The sequence below is a fragment of the Lonchura striata genome, chromosome 2 (genome assembly GCF_050655825.1).
Source record: "Lonchura striata isolate lonStrDom1 chromosome 2, ASM5065582v1, whole genome shotgun sequence".
In the NCBI taxonomy this organism is placed as follows: Eukaryota; Metazoa; Chordata; class Aves; order Passeriformes; family Estrildidae; genus Lonchura; species Lonchura striata.
The window spans coordinates 27,171,512-27,198,156 of NC_140704.1; the positions used below are offsets into that span (position 1 = coordinate 27,171,512).

Consider the following 26,645-nt stretch of genomic DNA (forward strand, 5'->3'; position numbering starts at 1 on the left):
CTTTCACCCTATTTTTTTTTTTTTTTTTGATGCCACAGCAGTTTTGGAATATTTTTGCACATTTTGAATGGTACCATTGAACTCTCAGCCCCTCAGATTTGAAACTACTACTGTTTCTTTATACCACAATGGTTATTTTTCACTACTGTGCTTATTTACATACTTCCTTATATGCCTTCATATTACCAATAAAGGTGGTTCAAGCTCTAGTATAAAAATAAATGAATATGTATGGAGGTCATGAAACTGCAGAACAGAGAGTGGGCCTATCTCACAATGGTAATAATAAGAAGACAATGTTTGTTAAGAAAACTAATTTTACATATAACTTTGGTTTATGAAGCACTTCTCTGTGTTTTCTTAGAAAAATTCCCCATGAAAACCCATTATCTATTTAAGAGCTGTGGTTCATATTGTAGGTTACCAGAACAGGGCAAATCCTTACTCCTCTATATAATCAGAAGAACTTACAGTTTTAATAAATCATATTGTTTTACACAGATACACATAAATTTGCATTAGAACAAAATCATACAGAGTTGATAATTTGTTATATTTTATGTAAGTGAAAACTTGGCAGTCTTGTATTAGCTGTGTATTCTTGGATTTTTCAGAGCCATGTGATTTTTTAAATTTTAAGAAAAAGAAGCAACTTTTCTGAATGTTGGAACATTTGAAGATCACCTTTGGTCTTTTTTGAAATGGCTTCTTAGGTATCCTGTTTTGTAGAACATAAATGGTTCAAAGACATGGTTCTGTCTTGAGGATTCTGTATTGAGATTCCTGTCTTGACTCTCCTCTGACCTCTGGATCTTAACAGGTGTATAGGTTGCATTGACATCCATGCATCCCAGCTCTTGTATTCATGGAGGAAGTGTTTGAGCATTTTGACAACAAAGAAGCTTCTAGCCTTATGAAAATAATGTTCCATGGTATTTTGATAGTTGTTCAAAAATTGAGCAAATAACAGGTCTCGCTTTAAATAAAATTGAAGTTCCTGGCATAATCCATGTGTCTGTTTTTCAATATTAGGACTCATTGATCCTTGAGAAGTCACAAAATTGGAGTTCCCAGAAAATGGACCATATTTTGATTTGTTGCGTTTGTCTTGGAGATAACAGTGAAGATGCTGATGAAATAATCCAGTGTGACAACTGTGGAATAACAGTGCATGAAGGTAATACAACCCTTCATTCTTTATTGCAGGAGGAAAACATATGCTTTGCTTTTAATAAAATTTTGACTTACTTTAGTCAGACAACACCTTTAAATGCTGGAGGGTATTTTTTTGAAATACTGCATTGATTTTTTTAGTGGTGTAACAACCATCTTCTACTGCAGCAAAGCCAATATAAGAACCTGTGGGATGGTACATAGTCTACAGATACTGATACAATGAATGATAGTCTGCAAATATTGTAGCTATACACTGTATTTTCACTTTAGGATATTCTATTAATGGTTTTGTCTTACGTATTTCAGGTTATTAGGTTATTTCACCTATATTTTTGCTGTACCGAAAGAGCAGAGAGAAGGGGAAGAAGAAAGTTATTCTTCATGGCATGCATTTATATGTGAAAATAGCTAGTCTTGAACTTCCTCATAATTTTCACTGACATTTTAAAACAGGAGAATTTTGAAGTTTGGACATTATCAAGTTGTTGTTTTGCTAATTCCTTCAAAATCAGAACTATGTGAGCGTAATAAATGTAGGTGATCTGGTTTTATAGAAACACTCTAGAATAATAATTTAGGTGAATGTATGGAATTTTAATAGCTTTATATAGAAGATGAGACTATATTGTGTGTTGTTGCTCTTTCTCTTGAGTTTGGAATGTAGGGGAGATACTAACACAGAAAGGCACACCAGAAAAAAACAAAACCTTTTTTTCTTCATTAACCAGGTTGGGGCTTTTTTCCTCATATCCTGTACTATTTTAGGACTTCACACCTATTTTTAGGTTTTCCTGGGAAAATGATATTAAACTACTTCAGTTCTTACAATAAAAAGAAAATAGGCTTTCATTTTCAGAAGCATATGAAGCATTTATTTAATATGATTCCCTTAATTTAATTTTTTTTATCTGTTTGGAATGTCTTTCTAGGTAGGAAGTGGTTGTATAAATGCCATACTCACACTTCAGTTTTCTCATGCAAGGTAGAAAACTGTTTCAAAGTAGTATTTTTCCTGCATTGGGATGTAGTTCAGTTTTTTGTTTGACATCACTTAGGAAACTGAGGGTGGAATTTCTGTCCTGTTGTTCACATGCCTTACGCTGTGTGTCTGTGTGTACTTTTAGCTCTTGAGCCTGTTGTGGTCTTTTGAAGAGCTAATCCATACTGTCAATGTTACTAAGAGAGCAGATTAATTGACCTAATTTATGATGAGCTGGATCACACTCAAAGTGCCTTTGAGGTCATTTGTCAGATCTTGTTGCCTTCTAGAAGTGTTAGGATTTATGTGTCTTGCAGAATTCCTTCTGTATCCATGAAGTTTTTTGAAAGTAATGTGTAGAATATATTTGATTTAAAATGCAGTAACTATCAAAAAGTTAGTTTTATAGAGTCATGATAGCTCTTATTTTTTCCCCTTGTACAGTCTAATATTTACTCACAAGGAACACATCTTTTGCTGATAATTATAAATGCATGCTTGAGAATTCCCCAAACATTACATTCAGTCAATGCATCCAAACTCTAAAGCTGTGGAGCTCCGTAGAATTTTTTTCCATAAGATTTATTTAATGATTGCTAAAGTGAAGAATGTGATAGAAAAATGATCCTCTGCCACTTTAGAATGAAATAATGACAAATTATTTTTTATTCAAGAGGAGTACTTTAAAAATCCTCAAAAGATCACATCCTCATTTTACTTGACTAAACTTCTGTCCCTATAAAAGTAAGATTACAGTTGGTTTTTCCCTAAAGGAGAGGAGTTCCATAGTTCAGAAGTTACCTGAATTTTAGTAGCTCAAAATCTGTTTAAAAGTAATTGCTGCTATTCTTTTTACACGTTCCAGGCAAAGATTCCCTGTAGTTCCACTGATACAAAGAGTGCAATGTGTGTGTTTCTTTTGTTGTCATTGCAACAAAGTAAAATAGATTAATTAAAAATATTTAATTTGTTGGTTTGTTCTGATAAGTTCTACAGCATGTACCAGGTAATCGACTATAGATTTTGGGTAATTTTTCACATTTGTGGTTGAATGTTTAGTTAGCTCTTTGCAATTCCTTTTAATAATAAATACTTGAAAGTGTATAGGAAGCAATTGTGAAGCTCTGTTTGAATAGATGAAGTCTTAGAGAAAAATAAGCAAGCTGTGTATGTGAAAGTAATTGATGACTGTGATATAAATGTAAATTTCCGCAGCAACAATTTGAAGCTGAACAATTTGGACTTTTACTTGACATTTTATGTGTATGTTTCATTGCTAAATATGTATGAATAGAATTTCAACAGAAATGGACAGTTACTTTGCTGTGTTTTAGTGTACTTGGATATTTTATAATGATAAGTAAGGGCAAGTGCTGTTTTAAATCTGAGCTTTTTTCAGTAATTTTTAAAAATAATTGCTTGCAGCAAATAAAAATATTACTGTTGTGTTTAAACCCATGTCAACCACCAAGCCAAACGCAGCCATTCGCTCACTCCACCACCAGAAGGATCAAGAGAAAATGTGAAGGGTAAAAGCTGGAAAACTTGTCAGTTGAATTAAGGACAGTTTGATAGGGAAAGCAAAAATCATGCACACAAGCAAAGCAATTAATTTACTGCATCCCTTGGGCAGGCAGGTGTTCAGCCATCTCCAGGGGAGCAGGGCTCCATCACATGTGATGATTACTTGGGAAGATGAGCACCATCACCCTAAACATCTTGCTTCCCTCACTTTGTATACTGAGCATAATGTCACATGGTCTGGAATAGCCCTTTGGTCAGCTGGGGCCATCTGTCCTGGCTGTGTCTCCTCCCAGCCTGCCACGTGCCCCCAGCTTCTTTGCAGGTGTGGCAGTAGGGAAAGTAGAAGAGGCTTTGGCTGTGCACACATCCTGCTCAGCAGTAACAAAAACATCTTTGCATTATCATCACTATATTCAGCACAAATCCAGGACATAGCCACATGTTCATTGCTGTGAGGAAAATTAATTCCATCCCAGGCAAAAGCGGCACAGTTATAAAAAATTTAGAACCTTTGAAGCTTTAGTTTGATCTGGTGGTCTTATATATACACATATGTTCAATGACTTGGAGATTTCTGCACTCCTGCCCAGTGGTCACTGACTGACTATTTATTTCTGAATGCACAAGTAATACATGAAGACAACCTATTGTTAAGAAGTTGCAGTCAAAACCAAAATGCAATGCAACAGTTACTTTTTGGTCCTGTTTGCCTAATCATTCAATTCTGCTGATTTCCAAAATAAATTGAAAAGTAGTTGAAAAGGTAATTTCTCTATAATCATACAATAAACATGGCTTGCAACTTTGAGAACTATTTTTTTAATGTTAATCGAAGCAAGATTTACTCTTAATAGCATTGGCTTTGATCTATGCTTTGGAAATGTATATCCAGATCATAGACATAGACTGTATTTATAGTCCTTTGTATTCTTGTACACAGCTGCTTGGTAGTTTGAAAAATAAGTTTCAGTAATGAGCAAGTGTGTTTTGTAAACACATTGAAATCCAAGAATTTGGTTTTATTTTTTCAGGTTTCCTTTAGTAGGTATATTGATATGGCTGCAGATATCATGTTGTGTCCAGAAATTTGTTCTAATATTTGAGCTTTTGAGTTTTTCAGACCACAGTATTGAAGGAAGAGTCTCCTATTTATGAGTTGGATAGAAATCAATGCAATGATGTTTACCTGCACTTAGGAAGAGTAATATGCCTATTTCCTGCAATCTGATTTATTCCAAAATGCCCAAAGCAAGCTGGTGGAATACCACAGGGGTTTTCTTCATAGATTTTATGTACAATGTCAAGTGGTATTATGAATGAGCCTGTTTTCTTCTCTTCTCTGTAGCATGGTAAACAATTATGTGGAAGGAGTGCACTCATTTCACACCCTACTGGTGTCCCACCTAGGGTCCCACATAATGATGATATTGACTATTTGATTGTTTTTCCCCTGAAGACCTTATTTTCTCCTTCTCCTTGTTGACTACTGTTTTCTTCAGTGGGAGAGGGTCCTACACCCTTGACCTATGCCTTGGTGCTCTGTTCAAGTGAAAATTTCTGTCCACAGAACCTTTCTGGTGACTGAGAGAGGTTTTTCTGTGACAGCTATCTCAGCTTTAATGTGAAGTTCTTCATTAGCTGAGAAAATACTCCTCTGACTCAAACCAACTTATTCTGGACACCAGGGCTCCCTCCTGGGTATTTGTTGCTACCACCTTTTCCTTTTGAGGAGCTGGTGTAGCAGCTGCCTGTTCAGTTCTGACTTATATTCCTGTTGGATTGCTTGCTTGCATTAATGCACTGTTACATAAGGCCTTCCATGGAAAAAGATGGATGGTAACTCATGTGGGAGCAAATCTGTCAGAGCTCACATGGAAGAAACAACATGGCCAAGAATTAGAGAGGAGTGGAGTTTTTATCCAGACCTAAAGTCATGGACTCTTAATAAATACCTTTACTTGGCTTACTGATGAGTTCTGAGATTGTGAGAAATTCAGTTTACTTTCAAATACAACTGTTTACTGTATGAGGTTCTTGCATGGCCTCCATCACTTATCCAAAAGCTGTCTTTGCACTGCAGGCACATGTCCAAAAATCTGTGGTTAGTGGAGTAAATAACTGGTTTGAATTGTAACTGCTTTAAAACTGCATAAGTAGCATACATGTAATGCTAATTTCATACCCATTCTTACATAATGCATTCATTTGTTAGTTTGAAAAGCCTGTAATTAATTAATAAGTCCATCAATTAAAAATGTATTCTCATTTCACATATCAGCCTATCCATGTCACATCCTCCCTTCCCCCCCGCAACAAAAAAGGGAAAAAAAATCTTTCCTACTGAATTTGAACAGTTGCTTTTCAGAATTTTTACTTCTGTATGAAGATAATTGTCATTTCTTTTTATAAAAGTCTTTAGACACCAGTCTGTCATTTTGGATAAGTGCATTTGTGCTAAGATCTTGTAATAACAGGACACCCCCAACTGTGTTGTCAGATTTTTTGACATCTTGATTGCAGTGTGTCTGAAAAAGATGTCTGGCACACATTGTAGCATGTGCCACAAGTGTAGGTAGCTTGCTTGCCAGTTGTTGTCCTTGGGTTAGTTGCTGTGAGTTAAATGAGAAAAGTTCTACATTTTTTGAGCAGTTTATTTTCCATCTCCTACCTTTGTTTCTTACTGTATTTTGATGTGTGTGTCAGAGATTATGATGATTATGTCAAAAATTCTCTTGCTAAAAGCAATAGTATAGATGCCATATACTCTACAATATAATAAAATATTTTTGAATTTTAATTTTGCCCCGTACTGTGGTCTGCTGCTGTCTGGTATAAAAATCCATTTCTCAAAATAATGTACTTTAGTACTCTCTATTTACATAATAAAAATATTGTTCTGAATTTATGATGCATGAAATTATTAATATATTTATTTTATACTGTTGGTCCAATTAAAAATCTAATTAAATATAGTTTGAATGCTGTGATCTCACAGCATTTAATTTTACAAACATAGGGTTTACCATATAGTTTGTGTTTCAGAGTACATATAGATGAAGTTGGTGCATGCAGATATCCTGTTTGGCAAAAAATTACCTTCCCAGAGAAACAGAGAACCAGCTGCAGCCATGAAAAGAATTAGGTCTCTATTTGTGTTTCTCTTGGTGTAAATTTCGGAATAGTTTTTTTAATGGTATTATTTTAAAGTGTGTACAATTTCTTTTTATTGACAATCACATGAAAATACAAGCTATTGGCAGAGTAAAATGACATCAAAATCAGGGAGTAAAAAAGTTTGTTTTCTGTATCTAATGACATGCATTCAACAGACAACTTGGCTGTAATTGTAATATATAGATGGCATTAATGGAACAGTAAGTGGTCTGGAAATTTTACCTTGTTGAATTTCATGTGTTTAAAATCATAGGTTAGTATTATACTAAACTGGTTTTATTGCTTAGTGTTAATGGTGTTCAAAGAGGTGTTAGAAATGGAGTTATGATGCGGAAATCTAGGAGTATGCAAACATGAGGATTTAATGAATTTAAGTTCAAAAGGAGCTCTTAGGGGTGTTCTGAACACCCAGACTTCAGAATTTTTGTGAATGTTAAGGAAAGGCAGCACACATTTTAAGCAAAGTGTTACTTGATTTTCTTCAGCATATTTTCCAGTCAAAGGGGCAGCTGGTTGACTTAAATGCCAAATAGGTCAAAGGTGCAGTGGTAATACTTGGAACCAAACATGTCCTTTACAGGTTCTGTATCCTTCCCCCTGTTGCCCTTTCAGGCCTGATGTAGTCAGACTGTCTGTACAATTGGGGTACTTTTAGAGGGAACCTAAGGACTACCTCCTGATGCTTTTACTAAGCGAGCCTTTAAGTTGCTCTCTGTTCCAGCATCATCAATTTCCAATAATTTATTCAGAATCATTGGATTGATCAGTTTTAAATTATCTTCAGTATAGCCACTTAAGAGTAGGATGGAATGGTTTTCCAAGTAGCAGCTTTGTATCTGCATATCTATGCATTTTAAAGTAATGAAAATAATATTTTAAAAAAATTTTGTTCATTGGAACAAAATAATTTTTCCAGCATAACAAAATAAGGCAGGTAGTAGTAATTTGAACTTTTGTTGTATTCAGCATTTTTAAGACTTCTAAAATGATATATTTAATTTATATTTATATTCATGATTTATTTAGACTTTGGAATCTGCTGAAATTGGCTCTTACAAGTCAATCAAGAACAATTACAAAGTATCTTCTGTGAAACCTAGCTTCAGAGCCAACAAGGTTTTGTATTGCAGCTTTGATTCAGCAGATTTGGCACTGTATACCAGGTCAGCAGCAGTCTTGCAGGCTAGGCTTCCTTTTTCCTTAACTTTATGGTGGACCAGATTGTTTTGATGTTATTGTCAGCAATGATTAATGACAATCTAGTCTGTTTTCTCCAGCTAAAGATGACCCCTTTTGCTGGTTGTAACAGTGTGGTGTTTAGCTTACTAAACACCAGTTAGGTAAAAGAGTAAATGCCTCCTTAATCTGTCAGAGATCTTAAACTCTTTAAAGCTATCACTAAGATTTATATACAAATTGGCGCAAAAAGGTTGTGTTAAAAAGATGGACTTTTTTTTTTCCCCCACACTTTGCAAAAGGACATGTATTTGTATTGCTAATAGAAATAATGTTTAATGCCAACACATGTGATAAGGATGGAAATAATTGCAGCACATTTGTGTCATTTTCTAGGAGGAAGGATAAAAAACAATCAGGTATAAATGACTGATAAGTATTATAAAGCAGCTATTTCAGAATGAAGGTAAGAATTTTAGGAAGTCATCATTCTAATTTTAGTAGACTGATGGCACTTAGGCTAGAAAAGCAAATCTAATTACTTTCAGTTGGTGAAGAAGCATCAGTGTTTGAAAGAAACTGATTTGATTTTGCTGTGTGGATTGAGCACAGTATTATTGCGTCTGTAATGTTAGGAAATTTTTAGTATGTACTTTTAAGAAAATGCTAATATGTTTTGAAGTCAAAAGGAATTACTAAAATGTTAATGATTCATCAGCTGTGTGATATCAATGGGCCGTGTGTTTGTACTTTATTTTATTGCTGAAAAAGGAGATTTGCTGGCATCTATTCAAAATTATGTTATTAGAATTAAAAAAAAATATTTTATGGAATGTTGCTTTAAGATGATACTACATTATAAGGAAGACGGATTGACTCTATGCATGAGCTGTATGATCTTATATATCCCTAATGAAATTTGTCTGTGAATGCAATTCAGCTCATTACTTGTCCTTTAATTTTAGGACACTTTTTATTATGAAAAGAAACATTCTGCCATCTTATTTTAATTCTTATTTATGAGGCTTATTCTTTAATGGAAGACTATGTTTCTTAAGTTTTTCCTGCAGTGTTGCTTATTTCCTGAATGTGGTTTCAGTATATTATGCAGACCTCTGTTTCTGGCAGAAGGGGAGTTGGAGCACTGTTGCTATGTTATTATAGCCAGTGGGTAATGAAACAAAGTAAAAAATTATATTGCTATTTAATTGCAGAATTGAGTAATTTTGCTGCTCTGAAAGCACAAATTCTGACTTGACTGCTGCATTTGATAAATAGCTGAATTTATTTTTTTAGTGAAGTCATTATTGTGTTTTAAGTGTTAACAATTAAATTATTTTTCTCTTGTTAAATAGCTGCTAAATGTTCTAAATGTGGGATATGAAAAATCTCAGTTTGTGGTGATGAGCTGTAGTATTTTCCTTTTTGTCATTTGCAGTAGCACTAATACAACTCTTGCTCTTGTGCAAGATTTAAATAACAAATCACTTTAAAGACACTGATTTCCTAAATCTGTGGTTATTAAGCATGCATACGTGCCTTAGCAGTCATAAAGAATACCCTAATTGTACTGAAGAGGAATGGAGAAACTGAATGATTGAGCCTTGCTATAATTCAAAACCAGGTACAAATGACAGTGCTTAAAAAATATAAATCTATTTCATCAATCACTTGTGTGGTGTCTCAGAATTGTCAGTTTGTGCTCTGCAAACTATACTTTGGTTTTGAAGTTGCACAAGGGTGCTTAAGGTCACATAAAGTGACCTTTATACATAAAGTATGTTCTTTACACATAAAGTATGTAAATAGTGGGGTTTTTTTCATGTGCATATTCCTTTTGTAGTTGATCGGTGTGCTGAATGCAAAGTGGAAAAGTGGAGTGCATGTTTGTTGACTGGATTTTACTGACATAATGAACCTCTAGAATCCAAACACTCTCCCCTTCCCTCCAAAAAATGTTCATTTCCAGGGAGAAGTGGTTTTTGCTTTTATATTGAAATATATTTCTTTACTCAAAAAAAAAACGCATTGAGTTTTTTTTTTTAGTCTTTGGTTGCTTCAAGTCTTGTTTTCTTACTTTTCTTCCTAATGCATAGTCTGGAAGATCACCAAGTATAGCTAGAAGAATAAGTAAAACAGTCTTTTTCATCTTGTTTTTCAGTTGTAAATCTAATACAATCACATAAAACAGGTGACTAATCACATAAAACAGGTGACTTTTTAGAATTAAACTGACTTTAAAGTGTAAATTTTGCACTAACCATTCCCCAAATCTGTCTATGTGTAGGTTTCCTTCTGAAGTCATAAGTGGCAAGTGGCTGCTTCTACAATTGTCTTTTCTTGTATTGATCTCCCATTTGTCCTGTGTGTAGGTTGCTATGGTGTTGATGGAGAGAGTGACTCTATCATGAGTTCAGCTTCAGAAAATTCCACAGAGCCTTGGTTTTGTGATGCATGCAAATGTGGTGTCACACCTAGCTGTGAATTGTGTCCCAACCAGGATGGAATCTTCAAGGAGACTGATGCAGGCAGGTAAGACTGAATAAGTCATGTTTTGAATTTGATGTCATCTTGCCTTTAAAAGATTGAGTTTTTTCCTTGTAGAGACTCTGCTCAAGTCTATTGACTTTCAAGTAGGATGTAAATGGGAGGAAAACTGTATATTTTATTTTAGTAGAGCAAAGGACTGGTTCAGTAATGCCAGGTAATGGGAAAAGGTAGCATAGCAAAATTATATTGAAGATGGGCTAAAGGTATTCAGACAGACCTTTTACATTATGATTATTTAGAATTATGAAGATTACATTCTTGATTTTTGAGAATATTCTTCTTTTTAGGATTGAATTCACATCTAATTTGAGAATAAGCAGTTCAAGTCTCATGATGTCTTCAATTCCTGTCACATTTGAAAATAAATTAAGATGTACATATTAATGATAACTAATTATCTGTACTAAAGCAAAAGCCGCATTATAAGTAATGTCTGATTTATGCTTTATGTGCATGGTTTTATGGTTGCATAAATTACAGGTGTGTGATAAAAGGCAAAGTTTTCAGGTGCTGGGCTTTTCATAAGCTTTAAAAAAAAGTAACACAAATGAGTCAAGGTTTGTAGTGAATAATTTTGAACCTTGGAGGTATTAGGACTTTTTAAATACCTTTAGGGTTCAGATCTTCGTTTCTGGTCTATAGTAGGTTTAAGAGTGTATGTGCATTTTCCTTTTAAAGCCTTTACACAGCTAAGTAAATTGTGTTTTTCCAGTTGTTTTCTGTTTTGATAATAGTGCTTGTATATGCAAGAAAATTACTTTTAAAGATTGTAAGTCAATTGTGCAACAGGAAATGTGAGACTTGATATCACCTGGCAAATTTTATTTCAGCCTTTTTTATTGTTGTCTTCTGCAAACAATTTAAGCCCTATATATGACTTTCCGTATTATTGTAGTAGAAATTATGAGTCAACATTTTAATAATTGCTTACATTTTTTCTTGTGAAATGGTGGAATGCTTTTAGTTAACCTGGAAGTATTTCCTTTGTTACATTGATTGTGTGTACAGGAGCACATGCCTGCTTTGCTGACAGTGGGCTTTATCGCAATATTTTATTATTTTTATTGTATCTTTATTTGATGGATAATATGATATTGATATCCTGGATAATTTTATTCTCCCAGATGAAGAGGTTATGTACTAGAAAAACAAATACCAATTGCTATTTGCTAGTTAACATTATTAATGTGAAAATTCCTGTGCTCTTTTTTTATTACTTATTTATAAATTTGAATTCTCAGGGATACGGGGGCACTATAGACTAGGGATAAGGTCTTGGGGCAGTGTCCATGATGTTTCCATTGTACTCAGTTAACTGTAATCCAGTTCAGTGCTTTGCTTGATGTATTAGGAGGAAGAGACTACTGAGTAACAGATTCCTTTACCCCATCGCTCTTCATCACCTTACTACCTTTTAAAAATAAATTTTCCATATGCATCAATGGTGAAAATCACACAAACCAAACCTAATCAGTTTCTCTTCATAATTGAATTGGAATAATTTCTCTCTTTTTACATGGAAGGTGAATCATTAGAATAATGAGATGCTTAATTTCTCAGCAGAAGCCTTCTCACATTAATCTCTCAGTTTCACAAGTATAAATGTGAATTTATGACATTTCACTTCTCAAAATGCTATTATCCAAAAATATAAATTCTGTCCTTGTTTCAGTGTGGAGTTTTTCTTCCTTCCTAATCAACATCTGTCATCATTGCTCCAAGCTAAATGGATGGTAAAGTAACAAGGAAGATTATTCTTCTTTGATTACCCAATTTGTCTTAATTACAAGCTTCTAAAACATGTGCAGCTAAATAAATGAACAGGAAAATATTTAGAACTGGTATTAAAAGCAGCTGAAGCTGCTTCAGCTGTGAACTTGGCTGACTTGTGTATGTTTTTTAATAAGGATTCAGGTCTGAGTTCACATGTAGGTGGTTAAAGAAATGAGGCACTTGTGTGCCAATCACACAGAAATGGCAGTTTAAATCTGTAGTACTGCAATACTTGGGTGACATGTACTAAAACATTTTGAGAAGGTCAGTATGAAGCAAGCAGCCAGCTGTTGGGTTTATCATAGATAAACTCCTACAGAGTGCAGCAGCATTAAATACACCAGTGGAGCATGAAAAAACTGTGCAAATTAAATTGAGAAAGCAGCTGATTGTAGATGTGTATCTTTATATTGAACTTCAGAGAGTATGTTTAGTAGGCTGTATTAAAACTTACTATCAAAAATCTCTAACCAGAACCTTGGATTTTTGTTAAGAATAATAATTGTGGAGATATATAACTTCTGTTTATAAAGATTTGTTCTTTATTACATACCTTAATTTACAGGAAGAGTATAGAAGAGAAGCCCTACACAATTCTGATGTTTTTATTTACAAACAAGAAGTGTATTTATCTCAAGGTTACAGGTCTCATTCTCTGTCATATTTTGCATTTTTTTTAAATTTCCTTTTAAAAACAAGTACAATATGCTTATGCCAACGAGGTATTTATTTTAGTAAATCATAATGTTTACCAAAATGTGCATTTAAGCACATACATATGCATTTTTAGTAGAGGAACATTTTATAAAAATATGGTAGTGACTTAGGCCAAGCTATTGCCACTCCTGGATACGGTGTGGAAGGGCAGAGGTGGTACCAGGTGCTCCATTGCTCCCCTGCAGGGATAGGTTGTGCCTCCACTGGTTTTCTGGGGAGTCAGACAGAAGATGTACTTTTCATGTACTAATGAGAAGAGTCTGATTTTTTGCATGTAACATCGTATTAAGTTAGAGGGTTGTGCTGGCATGCTGGACTGTTTCTGCTGTAATAAAACCACTGACAAGGTTTACTCCCTTTCTGAGCAGCAAGAGGTTTGGCAGAATACTTGAGGGTCTCAGCTTGTTCTCTGGCAGCTAGCAGGCTCCCATATTTGTACTACATTGTTTAAAGACAAGGTTGTAAGTCATATTTAAATTTCCTTTGCTTCTTCCTATAGTAACAGTGCTGTGACCAAATAATTTTGTGGATGTGAAGAACTCTAGTAAAATTTGTGGGGGTAAAACAATGCAGTTCTTACATATCAATGCATAATAAATATTATTCTGGTTGTTTTAAGTTTATATGTTTTAAAAGGAATTTACTACTTAGCATCCCAAACCTGAATGATTTAATCACAGGATAAATACTTGGTTTTAAATATACAAGTGAAAAGAATCCTATCAGATATGACACAATGGATCAGTCAGTGCTGTGGCTTGTTAGATTTACTGGGAAATTTCTTACAGAGTGAAGCGATTTAGTGGCTTTTAAGTAGTTTCTTACTGTTACTGGGATTTTTCTGTTATCCAGTTAGTATCTTGGACTCTTTTGGGGGAAAATGGTAAGTAAATAGTCCATCCACCAGTTTTGTGCATTGAAAGATCATTGTTTTCTTTTGTAAAGACTGAAATATAGATGTATTTTTGAGCTTGCTACCGAACCTTACATATTTTACTTTTTTTTGAATTTCTTTTGGGATATATGATTCATATAACATGAAACTTGATAAATCTGAGTGTGATAAATTCCAGCATTTTAGATCTAAGGACCATTGGTGAGAAGTGTGCTGCTTTGGGAAACCAGGGCTACATGGAGCTCCTGAATAATATAACCATAAATTTCAGTATGTCTCTCATCTGTAAGCAGCTAGTTAATAACAGTAGCTGTTTTAAGTGCATTTGAACTCAGGATGTTATTGCTCTGGTATAAATGCATTTTTTAAATTGACATAGATAGGAAAGAGGGGAGAAGAGATATAGGCTAAACAATGGTAGAAGATTGGGAAAAAGAACACAACAGCATGGGTGGGGATTTTAGCAGGTGGTAACAGGTCTGTACTGAATCCCTGGTAAAAGAGACAAGGGAAGAAGTGTTTCTCACATCATCATGAGTCTTCTTGAATACAGGGAGTAGATTCTATTATTTGATTAGAACAGAAGAGAGATTTAGTTTTCACTAGTGTTACGTTTACTGTTAAATAATAATGACTGGAAGATTATAAAGTGCTGAATTAACACACTTGCTGAGACTCAAACAGGCTATTTCAGGTCAGTTACATCTGAAGTCTCTACTTGTATTATATATCATGTGGGACTTTATAGGTTCAAAGTGTTAGCTACAGTCTCTGCAATTGAAAGGCCATCTTCTTGAATATCTTAAAATAACAAAAAAATAGCAATCTTGACTCTCTGTCTATCACAGCTTTTTCCCACCTGGTGACTTAGCAAGGAGTAGCAAATACTTCCTGAATTTTGATAAAACAGTAAGATTATTTGCAGTAGTTTTTCTCAGATAGTTTGAGTCATGCATGCTTTGCAGAACAGATTTTGAGTTTGTTGCTAACTGATGGTTTGTGACAGTGAGAGCTGGATCTTTTAGAAAGTGTTCATTACAGAACAATGGAAGTAAAAGAAGAGGAAAATTTGTCTTCTTCTGCAAGGCTGCTTTTGGATAGCTGAGAGCTTCAGGAGGTTTGGAAGGTGCCTGTCAAGAGCAGTCTTGAGGCTGAAGCCTTTACCATTGTGTGGCATTTGATAACTGTACTGTAAAGTCCAGATTCATTTTCTGCTCCTCAGCACTGAAGATTTGGACCTCTTACTCTAGTTTTTTTTTTTTTTTTATTGCCAGTGAAGAAGGGAACAACTAAGTAAACTAAGTCTGTTTATTAGAGTTTCAGATAGGCCTTTCTGTTAAACTAGCCAGATGTGTTTATTCCTGAATGCAAGTCTTCTTGATGTTGCTTAAAACTAGTTAGCTTTGGTGATACTAGCAGGTGTAACTAACAGTGCAAAGTCTGACTGATGCTGTATTGTAAGTGCTTCATAGCTATATGCTTAGAGCACAGTGTTGCTGTGACTACCTGTATAATTTTTTGCCTTCCCTTCCTACCCCGTGCCACATCGTAAAATAGCTGTCTGCCTTAGCTTTATAAGTAATATCAAAATAATCTTGCACCTTTCATGTTCCTTGGGCAGTGTGTGGAGCCCTTGGGAGAGGCATTAGAACACAAAAGTTGGTGGTAGCCCAGCCCTTGATCCAGGCAGGCAGAGCAATGATCCAGACAGCCTTATTCAGTGTCTGAGCTCCTGAACTTCAAATAGGCACTCTATCCCTGCTTTTTAATGTACTTTCCTTCAAGTGTTTCAGCTAGCATCTGCAACATTTAAAAGGCACTTTGAAATCTGAAAATGGTGAGTATAATATTGGATCAAAATGTTGATAAGAGTAACCTAATTTTGTCCGCTGTTTTAGGTGGGTCCACATTGTTTGTGCCCTCTATGTTCCAGGAGTGGCATTTGGAGATATTGACAAGCTGCGGCCAGTAACACTAACAGAAATGAATTATTCCAAGTATGGTGCAAAGGTAAGTTTAGAAGAGATGTAGTGGCAGCAAGTTGTTGTATTTTATATTTTACATGTAATAGAATAAAATGCAACTTCCTATCTGCCCCAAGAAAGGGGCAGATGTACGTTCAGTAAGAACTGCTGTAGAGGTTATATGTAAGCTAGTATGCATACAACAGGCTGTTCCAAAGCAGTGTTAACCAAAATCTACAGCAACACAGGACCCTCAAAGTGAACTGATACATGGTTCTAAAGTTAAAATTGTTTTACATGTAAATGTTTTCAGGCCAGATCAAAATTAATCATGAACAAACCATACAGAAAACCACTGCAGTGGGCAGAGGACAGCACTCATTAATTTGCTAAATACTGTTTGTGTGACTAATGGAGACAGTATGGAGAGGCCATGTCTATAAGGCCAGTGTGAGGGAAGGTGGTTGTTTCTAAGTCTGCAGCTCTAAAGCTTTGTTTCTGATAAGTCACTTTTGTTTTCTTGATTTTTTTCTATTTGTTAAATAGAATACTAAAAATGTGTAGTGCACTTACAGTGAATGCAAAATTCACATTCAAGTGCATACAGTATATAAAACAGATGAAAAGACTGTGGGTTGCCCATGTACAACATACCTGTATCAGGAGGAGCCTGGGCTTTCTGAGGCATTTAGCCTTATTTAGAAATGTTTGTAAAAGGAGGGGCAAGCACACCAAACCCTACAAACTGTTATTGAAATTAATCATACTCTTTTTTTTTAATAACATGAGTGATGTATAGGATCGGGTAAAGAATTTGGGCATCTTGTCTTGCTGTGAGTAAGGTGAAAGTGACCTGTACATGTGAAGAAGACTCATTACTGTTGGAAAGCTGTAAATGTTGTTTGCTATATTAAATGTGGAAGTTAACAGCTTATTTTGCTACTTTCCCCCTTCAAAACCAGCTTAATATAATAGGGTTTTTTATTTAATTTCTTATCTGTTAGGTGTTGCAGCTACACAGCTAAAGGGTGCCCTTCTAGTGTAGCACATGTGATGTTTTGAGATTCTTCAGTCACTGAGTTTTCCTTACCATTCCCTTCTGTTGTTTAACTTTCTGCATGGAGATATTTTCTCTAGGTGGTAGATGGCTTTGCTTTCTATTCAGCAAGTAGGAGTCTAGGAAATGCACTCCTGTATAATTTTAGCTCATCTTTATGTACTGGATAGCAGCACTGCTCAAGCAGGGCATGTTCCCATTTCCTGCTTATCTGCTCATTTCTCTAGATTGCTAGCACAGGGATTTGGTTTCAAATTGTGGTGAAGGAGATTGAGGAATTTATCTGACTCAAAAATAACTTAATTGTTTTTTTTTTCAGGTTGTATTAGGGGATGTCAGTTCATTGATTTGCAAGTAACTGTGCCTAGAATGCACGTATCTGAAGCCGTAGTTAATTAAGTGAATTGCAACCTTTCTTACTGATATTTATGTTTTTTGAGTATTTGTTTTGGCACTGTCACATGTTTACTCCTCAGTCATTGCTTATCAAAGGACATGTACATAATTATCTATTATTTTAATCATTCAGAGTGCTGCTCTTTTATTGTTGTTTGTCCTCTGAACTTGTTGAACATTTGCTGAGGAGTGGTGGTTTTTTTATACCATGCTTATAACATTAATTGTACTTGAATTGCTGTGATGGTATTTAGTTGTTTTGCTGAAGGGGAATGCAATACATGGAGGTTTATATAAAAATTCATCCAACATGCTGTTTAAATTATTTAAGCACGTTACCATTGTCAAAAATGTAATTAATAGTGGGAGTTGAGAAAACAGGAAGCTTTAAGTAGTGTCAACCATTGGGAGCATACTTGGTTTCTGTACACTCAGGAGTCACCTACCAGTTTGGTTTATATGACATAAATTATATATATAATTATATATGACATAAATTATCAAATATTGGTAAAAGTGTGCCTGAAATATTTACTGTGGTCTTTTTCCATTTGTCTTTATGAAGGAGTGCAGCTTTTGTGAAGATCCTCGTTTTGCCAGAACTGGTGTATGCATTAGTTGTGATGCTGGAATGTGCAGAGCTTATTTCCATGTGACCTGTGCTCAGAAGGAAGGCCTCCTCTCAGAAGCAGCAGCAGAAGAGGTGGGCATGGAAAGGATAGAATAAAAGATCTCTAATGAAAGCTTATGGAGATGGCCTGAAATGGTATCTTTTTTGTTCATAGGTCCTGAACAAAGCTTTTAAGTAGGTAACAAGGCCTAGGCTGGGTAGAGGAACTGTACAGGGAGAGCCCTTCACCAAATTGTCCAACTTTGAGCTTCTTTTGAAACTGACTGGAAAAAAGGATAGAGAAAGTTAACACAGACTTGACTTAACAGACTGTCAGCCAATACAGACAGGAATTCTATTTCCTGAACTTCACATAGGGCGACATAGTTTTCTAGCTGTTTGTGTAGTACAGTAATCTCTGCTTCATACCAAATAGGAAACTTGAGAAATCAAAAGCATTTCTGATGCGACTTTTTCATGTGTGTTTTCCAGTATTTACTTCAAATGGTATTACATAGATATGACTTTCCTTGTGGTAACATTAATCTTTGGAAGCAAAATGAAAAGCAAGTATTTATAACCTCCTGATAACTTCTTAATATCTTTTCTTAACAGTTTTTCCCCTGTAATATGATCTAAAGCAATTCAGACTTTAAGTTCCTACTTCCTGATTCATTTTTATGGTATAAGTTCATTGTCCAGTTTCATCCTGATTCATATAATTTGATTAAGCGTATCATGTTCATGGCTACACAATATAGTTTTTTGCCTTAGGAAGTAGCAGCAGTAACACAAAAACAAACATTATTTTCACTGTCAATCTTGACACCTTTGTTTCTGAAAACAGTGGACCACTAAGGGATTCATGAAGGAATCACAAAATACTTTCTTCTGTTGGACCGATAAATAGGAAGATAGCACATTGCCTCATTGCTATTGTTCTTAATAGATTATGTGTTTGGTTGAGTCTTTAAATGCCCTCTGTGAATCCCCTCTGGATATTTGTATCTGCTTTCCTTTCCACCTTAAAATTTTGTTACATGTTGTCTGCAGTCAAATTTTTAGTCAAGGTCTCACACCTTCTCAAGATCTCACAAAATCTCATTTTAGGGCATGGCTAATTTTTGAAGTAAGCCGTCTCATACTGTGAAAATCTAAACTAAAGTAAAATGTGCTTGTAAGGAAAGTCAGAGTAAATTTTATTATTCTATGTTTTATAAGTGGAATAAAGGGAAATTTGATAGGCTGGTAATTTATTAATATTTGTATTACTTTATGAAAGAAGACTGCTCTAAGTTTTTCTTAGTCTGTGGATTCATGATGTTTGTACACTTTTGAAAGTACAAAGGCAATGAAACGTATTTCTCAAACCATGGCTCCTCCTGGCTCAGATATGTGTAGTCTGCCTGCAAGATTTGTGTGTGCTGAAAGTTGCTATAAACCTAACCATGATAGTGTGCAGATATGATGGAATAAAAAAAATGGAGAAAAAATCATTTGAGAGATGATAAATCATGTGAGGGCATAACCACCAAAATGGTTGGAAAAACATTAGAGAAACCAAATGTATTGCATTTGATAGTATTCAAAATTATTAAGTACTTTTAGGATTTTATTTAAAAGGCACAGTGAATCAACAGGAGATTAATACATGTTATATGTTAAAGGGATTTGTACTTAATAATTTATTTTGCTGGGATTCTTTTCCTGGGAATGCAAATATAGTACAGAGATTGACTAGGAGAGAGTTAAATCTTTAATGCATTTAAAAACGTTTAGGATCATGCAATAAAAACAATGGAAAAACTCCTTATACTGGAAATTACATCAACATGACAAAATTGATTTAAAAACATACTTTTGATTTTTTTAAAAAACATGCCCATTTGAACATGTGAACTGATTGCCAAAATGTTTGTGCTGTTCAGAGCCCTTTGGCCTTTGTCTCACTCTATTTTCGTTCCTTCCCCTTTGTTTTTTTGAAACAGGATATAGCTGACCCTTTTTTTGCTTATTGTAAACAGCATGCGGACAGGTTAGACAGAAAATGGAAGCGGAAGAACTACTTGGCTTTACAATCTTACTGTAAAATGTCCTTGCAGGAAAGAGAAAAGCAGCTTTCACCAGAAGCTCAGGTATTGTATTTGTGACAGAAGTGCCCCTGTATTTAATAATCCATGGTAAACAAGACAGAAGTTAAGAGAAGGTAAAAGTTTTATTATAGTACAAAATTAAATGTGGAATAGTGCATGATCATTTAACAGCACACGGAACTGTTTGTAGGGTTTCATCTCTAAGAACAATTATATGTATATATGATATAGGTATATCTCATATATATTACATACCTATTTCAATAAATATCAAGTATCTGTGCTTTTCTGAATTGAAAAATATTACTTTGGTTTTGAGGTAAAAAATTGGTAATTACTTTTTCATTGTAATTCATAGATTTTGTTTAACATTTTCTTCAAGATTCTGAAGAAAAATTGCCAGAAAAAATTAGGCATTTCTATTTCTGTCTAAATTTCAATTTTATAGGTCTAAGTGTAATTCTGTGTGCCAGGTGTTTTCATAGTAAAGACTTCCTAGGAAAAAAAATAATGTATGCAAAGAAGTGAGTCTGTGCTATTGCGTGGGAGTTGTGTGAAAGCCTTAGGCAAGTTTATATCCCTGTCTAATGACAGAGCCGTTTAAAACTTAGTTATTGCAGAAGCTCAACTGATAAAAATCCTGTTAATACAAAGGTTTTAATTCCTCTGAGGGTATCTACATACTTTCATGTTTCAATGTGTATCCTTTATTTATTTTTTCTGATTCTGAGCAATTTCTGGCATAGTTTGCTTCACTGCTTAGACTGAACTGCATTCCATGGAAAAATCACACCTGTGCAGAAAAGCAGCTTGTTACCTAAGCAAAACCTGCCTGATTTATTTGTAGAAAGTAACAGATGCTGTAAATAATGGAAATAATTTATGGGAGAGGACTATCTGTTTTTTTTTTCTGAAGTGAGAGTTATAGTGTAATGATAAGAAAATACTGTTTCATATTATCAAACTTTTTATTTTAAAAGATCTGGCCTTTCCAGTTCTTCAGAGATCTTTGAATAGAAGAATATTAATTTAAAATGACCTGAGCTATTGACAATGAGCATGAGCAAATTTGTACAGTAGAAGAATTGTGAATAAAATATTTTATGAGGTATTGAATTTCATGTAGCTTGATTTAAAACTGGTTCCATAATTCTTGCTGAATATACTCGACTCTCAGTTATGTGAAATGCACCTGTGCAGTGGAGACATTACAATAATATGAACACTGACCAATAGAATGGTGAGTGCTGGTTGTGCAGTATCAGTTTGGATCCAGCAGTGCTTATTAGCTCTGTTTTCGGGCATGTATTAAGCAGTGCTGATAATGCTGATAAGTTTACAGCATTTCCCTTTCTCGCTCCTATATTCCCCAAATCAAGACCCTGCAATTTTTAAATCTAAAGTATTTAGATTAATTTTTTTGAAACTGAAGAATGACTTTTGAAAACTGCAGGTGGAGTTGACGTGATGTCATGGGCACTTTGATACAAGTATGATGGCTTTTATATGTTTTGTACAACCACATGTTTTCACTGTTGGGGGCTTTGGTATCGTACAGCAGTGGCTGTAGGTGGACCTGTTGCCTGCTGCTGTGGGTCCAAGAAAAAAGCCACTGGGATCAGAGCTGGCTTGTAAGCTATATTTGCTTTGTTTCTTAGTCATTCATGTTCAAGACCTGGTAAGGTAAAAACTGTCTGCAGTACTACCTTCAGTGATTCTGTTTGAAATCAGAGATGTTCCCTAACCATAGTGTGCATGTATATGCACACTTTTTGCTTTTGTCTCAGGAGTATCTTTCACCATATGGTAGGGCAGTCACATTAGTTTAGTTTCTTCCTTGTGCAGGCATGTAAACAGATTCTAGCTGATAGTGAGTTGGAGTTTTGCCTCTGAAGGTTTGTATGTTGATGTCAGTTTCTGCCAGGATTGCCACTTCATAGAGTTCCCTCAAGACAGTGTTTTCCAACTGTCAGTAACAGCTTGATCTTCTGGGGTAGATCTCCCAGATGGTCACAAATATACAGATGTCAACAACAATATACATTGTGAGCTTCTCTTGTCTGCTTCATTTCTGTTTGGGTTGTTTCTTGACAAATTATAATCAGCAAGTTTAACATTTATAAAGAGAAGTGGCATTGAGAAGGAGTTGTACAAAAGTATGTCAAATATGGTACAAACACTCTCAATCAACTTTTGTTGCTCACATAAATATCAATTTAATATGTATCTAAATGCATATGTGGTAGGTCAACCAGAGCTTCTACCAGTAGTGAGTTTTCACAGTCCCATCAAATTATCGTTATTAGAAGGGGCTGTCTCAAAGCCGGCAGTCATCTGTTGCTTTCATCAATGGGGAAATCTCATAAAAAAATGTGTACATGGCTCCAAAACCTAAACCTATGAAAGGATAATGTCAGTTGTGTGTGCACTTTGCAGTAAAATGGAATGTCTGTATCAATGTCTGTTTCTTGAGTTGTAGAGTTCTGGTGTGAAAATGGCATTGATTAGATTTTAATTTTAGCTTTTAAAATGAAAATAAAAGGTAGATGTATTCCAAACTGTAACTCAAAACTAATTTTTAATTGTTCCTTGATGTTTTTAATTTGTGGAATTCTTCATTGCAGGCTCGAATCAATGCCAGGCTCCAGCAGTATCGTGCCAAGGCGGAGCTGGCGCGCACCACCAGGCCCCAGGCCTGGGTTCCCAGGGAGAAGCTGCCGCGGCCGCTCACCAGCAGCGCTTCGGCCATACGGAAGCTCATGCGCAAAGCTGAGCTGATGGGAATTAGCACGGACATTTTCCCAGTGGATACTTCAGATACAAGTTCCAGTGTTGATGGAAGAAGAAAACATAAACAACCAGCTCTCACTGCTGACTTTGTGAATTATTACCTTGGTAAGGGTGAAAATGGCTTATTTTTCTCGATGAAAAGATACCACTCTGCTGCGTTGTGCTATGCTATTTCATTGGCTTTTTATTTTCATTGTATTTAATTGTTTATAGTAGATAAATGTGGAATATGACTTCATTTTAGGTCAGGTATATTATTGCTTGGAGTCTCTGTTTACACACAAAGTGGTTTTTTTTAAAGACACTTCAGAAAATAATAAAATCTTTCAAATATAAACAGGAGACTAAACTGTCTTTAAGAAGGGATTAGGTGACTTTTGGTAATATTTTTTCCTTAAATTCTCCTCCATTTCTGTGTGGAATAGCATGACTTTTTGACTCTTTGCTAGATGCTGATCAAAATTAATCTTAAACTACAATATTTATGTGGCAAAATACAAATGTTATGACTATTCATTCTACTCAGTGTATGTATTAAACCTCTAGGCCATAGCTTTGTGTCTTTGTATTGTTATAGTTTTTTACTTTAGATTGCATCACTTTTTTTAGTGCATAAACTTGAAAATGTATATTCAAGAATAGGAAATAATGCAGTTTTCTTTTAAACAGAGAGAAATATGCGCATGATTCAAATCCAGGAGAATATGGCTGAACAGAAGAACATCAAGGATAAATTAGAAAATGAGCAAGAAAAGCTTCATGTGGAGTATAATAAGGTAAAGAAAAAGGGGTGATAAACCCTTGTAACATTTTAGTATTGCTGCAATTAACTTTGATAGAATTTTTCTTTCCATGGAAACAAATTCAGAGGAAAATGTAAGATGCAAACTATTGTTTTTTTTAAAGTAATATTTAAAGATGTATTTTTTCTTTTAAAAATATTCATTAGTCTGTCTTCTCCCATACAAGCAATATCAATTTCTAAAATGTGATATGTTGACTGGGCACAGGTTCTTTAACTGGCCCTACTGAGAGCTCCAGGAACAAATTGCAAATTGACCTGTTTGAACCTGCATGATTCTCTGCCTGTAGCCTCACTTGATTACTGGCAATCTATGATACTCAGGACTGTTATTTATTTATGTATGTCAACTGCAGCTCCAGTTGGGCTTATGTTTAATAAATTGACTAACTTTTCAGACAGAAATAATAAGTATTCAAATATCCTCAGTGTCCTCTGCATGCTTTTTAAGGTATAACAAATTTGATGCCCATAAATTATGACTTTGCTACCCCAAAATGTTGCTAGTGTAATTTTTTATTAACTCATCATTATGATTAAAAAAGAACTTTTTGCATTTTTTACTAAATAAATATTTATTTTAAAATTAAGTTATTTTGAAGCATAGATATACGGTACCCTATATGACAGATGACATGTTGCATTCAACAGCCTATTAAGTGATAGTTAATGATGACAAAAAATGGTGTTACTATTAATTCCTAAACTAGTGTGTGTTTTAAATGAGAGCATATAGAAAATGTAGTAGCAGATCCTTGTGAACTGCTGAACTGCCCAGAGATGATAAAGGGAAAGGAAATTGTGTCTGGGGCTTTAATCAAATTAACAGTTACCTCCTCCCAAAGTACACAACCTAAAAATTATTACCAGAAGAAAAAGAATTTTTTTTTTTTTTTTTTGCTTACAGCCTTTAGTTTTAAATTTTATTTTTATGTGAGTGTGGTAACCTTATGTCCATACTGAAATACTTCAGTCTTTACAAAACAAGTGGTTGCTCTGAGTTCTTATTTTACTTCTGTTAAATTAATGAATGGTTATACTGATCTCAGCTATATTGATATGAGTTTCATTGTTTTTCTAATTCCATAATAAATTATTGCACCCTTGGTAAGTAAGAGGCCGAGTAAATTTTACTTAATAGCTCTTAATGGATTTTCATTCCTGTTGCCTATTTTTTCTCTTTAATTTTCAGCTGTGTGAATCCTTGGAAGAACTACAAAATATGAATGGAAAACTGCGAAATGAGGGGCAAGGAATTTGGGCTCTGCTGGGTAGAATCATTGGACAGGTTGGTTGGTTCTTTGGCCCCCTTTACAGAAATAAAACAGCAGAGCTGGTTTTCCAAGAATAGGCCTTTTTAGTTTCTGCCACTTCTATGGCCGAATAAATTTATTTGATTTGATCAGACCCAGGCTTTACTCAGGAGATAATGCTTCCTGATTGACGTATCTAGACTTCTGCAAACCACCTACTAGGAATGTATAGCTTAATTTTGTTGTTGTAATAGTGTGCTTGTTTGCAAAATTCTTTCATTTGGTATAAGTGATTGACCTGTCATTTGTGATGAACCTTAGCATGAAGCATGAGTTAATCCTACTGTTTTGTCTCCAGTTGTCTTTATTTATTGAAGGTTTCAAATGATAAGTTAACTCTTTATGCCTCTTGTAAGATAAAAATCCTTTTAAGTGCAGTATGTATGTAATGGTGTGTAACTAGGCAGAGGAGAATATTTTGATCAAATGAATATAAATATCTAGGACAACAGAAGATTTGGGTTACTTGCTGTTGCCAGCAATTGTCTTTGTTCCCATTGATACGGGGAAAAAGAGAAGTGAAGATTTTTGCAGTGTTTTAATATGTGTTTATGTCAGAGATATTAAATGTCAGTTGACATTTTGGATGTCAGAGGGAGTTTGCAATGATTTCCAGTTATTATTTAAGATTGACAAAACTGTTCACTGTGGAAATGCAGACATACAGACGTAGAATTAGTCACAATTTTGGTACGCCCTTTGTTACTGTTGAGTTTGTGCTGCTGTTCCGAAAACGAGCCTTACACTTTCTTTATGCAGTAATAGTTCCTAAGATATGCAACCTTTTACTAGTTCTATTTATCTGCCTACCTCTCCTACTTGCAAAGAAGAATTCTTGCAGAACATGTCTTTTAAGCCAAGATTATTTTCCTTCCTTTGAGTAAGTATTCGCAAATATATTTCCTGATGCAAATGTTACTCAATTTGGAAAAAAAAAAGAAAAGCTGAGCAGAATTCATTTACACAGCTTGCATGCCATTTTTTTTCCAGTTGGCTGAACAGATGCACACCCATGGGGCTGCTGAGAAATGACTTTGATAGATGGTTGCTGTCTGAGAAGCCAGCACACTGCAGATAGTAGAAACCCAACGAGAGTCTCATCTGCTTTGTGAAGGGCTTGGTCCAATAAGATAATTTTTCTAATTAACCTGTCGAGCACCAGTGTAGCTGTGATGCTGGGGAAAATAATCTACCTCAGTATTCTGCCACTTTCATGAATCTGCCATTGCTTGTTTCAGCTTCCTAGAGAAATGGATTCTTGTCCATCCTTATATTGGAAGCTTGAAGAAAAATTCTAAAAGCTAGTTTTTCTATGTGTTTCTTACTGACTTGAAAAAATGACTGTAAGACTATTTTATATTACAGAATCATACTGGGATAAATGTGTTGCCTGTAAAATACTTGGCTAAGCAATCTCCTGCTCATTATGTGTCTTGTTCTTCATGCGTTTAGATTAGAGAAATACTCTTTAAAAAAGTGTCAAGACTCATGTGTATTGTATTTCTTCAAATCCAATAGAAATTGAACATACCAGCAATTTTACGGGCTCCTAAGGAAAGGAAACCAAGTAAAAAGGAAGGAGGAACACAAAAGGCGTCTACACTTCCGGCAGTGCTTTATAGGCAAGTAATTAAATTTTTATAGAAAAGATACAAT

General features: G+C 34.8%; 1 protein-coding gene across 1 annotated transcript in view; it reads left to right on the plus strand.

Moving 5' to 3' along the window:
• Positions 1–26,645, plus strand: part of PHF14 (PHD finger protein 14) — a 162,339-nt gene that overhangs the window by 19,539 nt on the left and 116,155 nt on the right. The window contains exons 6-14 of the mRNA XM_021538343.4: positions 1,033–1,177; positions 10,402–10,561; positions 15,863–15,974; positions 17,947–18,084; positions 19,980–20,126; positions 22,709–22,979; positions 23,544–23,650; positions 24,869–24,964; positions 26,508–26,611. Coding sequence (XP_021394018.2) covers positions 1,033–1,177; positions 10,402–10,561; positions 15,863–15,974; positions 17,947–18,084; positions 19,980–20,126; positions 22,709–22,979; positions 23,544–23,650; positions 24,869–24,964; positions 26,508–26,611 — 1,280 coding nt within the window. The remainder of the gene's footprint in view (positions 1–1,032; positions 1,178–10,401; positions 10,562–15,862; positions 15,975–17,946; positions 18,085–19,979; positions 20,127–22,708; positions 22,980–23,543; positions 23,651–24,868; positions 24,965–26,507; positions 26,612–26,645) is intronic.